The following is a 1,480-nucleotide window of genomic DNA, read 5'->3' on the forward strand; positions in this document are numbered from 1 at the left end:
GCCCCAAAGGGGCGGTCGGAGGTGTGTAAATACATGTCGTGTAACAACGGAGGACCAGACGCATCTGGGGGCGAAGAAGCTTAACGTACGGACACCAGGTCCCCACGGACGCAACAGAGCAGGCGTATAGTAGAAGGGCACGAAGCCCGGTAAGCTGTGTCATGGACCACGCAAGCGCCGATAACCTAACAAAATGCATATGCCTGACCAAACTCGAGCACCGCGCCGCGGTCAGTCCGTTGACTCGTTAGAAACACTGTTTAAGGGGAATCGAACCCCCAAGATACTCCCACCAAAACAGTCCTCGTTCACCGCAGAGGCAAAGTGGCGTGCGAGGCATGGTGACCAGTTGAACATTGAGGGGGAGCCGGCTGGACCAGGGTTAGTGAATTGCACGACGGCGGGCCGAAGGGCGGAGTGAGTTGGCAGCCAAAGAGATGTCGGGGCGGAGGGAAAGAACTGAGGGAATCGACAGAATGAATGGGTGACGCGCGGCGAACCCTACCACGCAGCAGGCTGGATAAAAACTGATCCCCTGCGTTTAAGTGTTGCTACGCCGGCATGTGGATCCCGTATTCGGTGCGGGCATGCCTTGTGGTGATGGAGGGGAGCGGACGGGGGGCGCTAGAAATGGAAAGAAAGGAACGTGGGGGGGAATTAAAGTCGTACTCGCCCCTACATAGCAACATCGGAGTCGCCAGCAGCGGGCAGCACGGGGCGCTCGAGAGAAGAGGTCAGAGCGGGGCCAGCATTCCGGAAAGCAGTGCGTTTGGGGCACTGGTCGGAGTCGGCGTGGTGGAGACCACGGCAGTTCATGCAGCGCGCGTGAGCGCAAGGGTCTGAGGCGGCGTGATTCTCCTTCGCGCACATGGCGCACCGAGCGCGGTGCACCGATTCGAGATGGCGGCCGGCGCACACACGGCACTGGGGTGGCTTCGTACAACCTGCAGAGAGGTGGCCGAGGCCCCAGCACCTCGTACATTGCCGGAGGCGCGGCTTATCACGCCAGCGCGATGTGGTGACGGGTGTGCCAAAGGCGAAGAGGGGAGTCTGGAGGAGGGCCGTGAGGATAGAGCCATCCGGGTCTTCGAATCCGAGGACCACGGACGAGCGAGCACCGTCGATTTGCTCAGGTCGGCGTGCCCAGCGCGGAGGTTGGGTGGTACGGAGGCGGGCAAGCGCGGGGTTCTTAAGGAGCTCGGTCGACAAAGTCGACTCCGGGTGGACAGCGCCGCCTGGGGCTGCCCGTGTACTGACATTGCCAATGAGGACCCTGGACCACTTGACATCCCTGGAGATGTGGTGATCCGGGTTGAGCCTGAGGGCAGTACGGATGGTCGGGAGGTGTTCGTCAATGCGGCGGTAGGATGTGGTGGCGGGAAAGGCCAGGACGATGTTGCCAGAGGAGCTTGGGTAGGCTGCGAGTGCAGTCAGTCCTCCAGCAGTCGGAACTGCAGCCAGTGCTGCATTCACATCGCCG

The 1,480-nt window shown here is 61.4% G+C and overlaps 1 protein-coding gene across 1 annotated transcript; it reads right to left on the minus strand.

Moving 5' to 3' along the window:
• Positions 1–341: 341 nt before the first annotated feature.
• LAESUDRAFT_719797 (uncharacterized protein) lies at positions 342–984 on the minus strand. The gene is given in 3 exon segments (XM_040907694.1): positions 342–624; positions 647–668; positions 688–984. 3 exon segments carry the CDS (start codon positions 868–870, stop codon positions 542–544), a joined length of 288 nt encoding a protein of 95 aa, XP_040769506.1. The 5' UTR covers positions 871–984; the 3' UTR covers positions 342–541.
• Between the last annotated feature and the right edge of the window lie 496 nt (positions 985–1,480).

This window comes from Laetiporus sulphureus (genome assembly GCF_001632365.1).
Source record: "Laetiporus sulphureus 93-53 unplaced genomic scaffold LAESUscaffold_2, whole genome shotgun sequence".
In the NCBI taxonomy this organism is placed as follows: Eukaryota; Fungi; Basidiomycota; class Agaricomycetes; order Polyporales; family Laetiporaceae; genus Laetiporus; species Laetiporus sulphureus.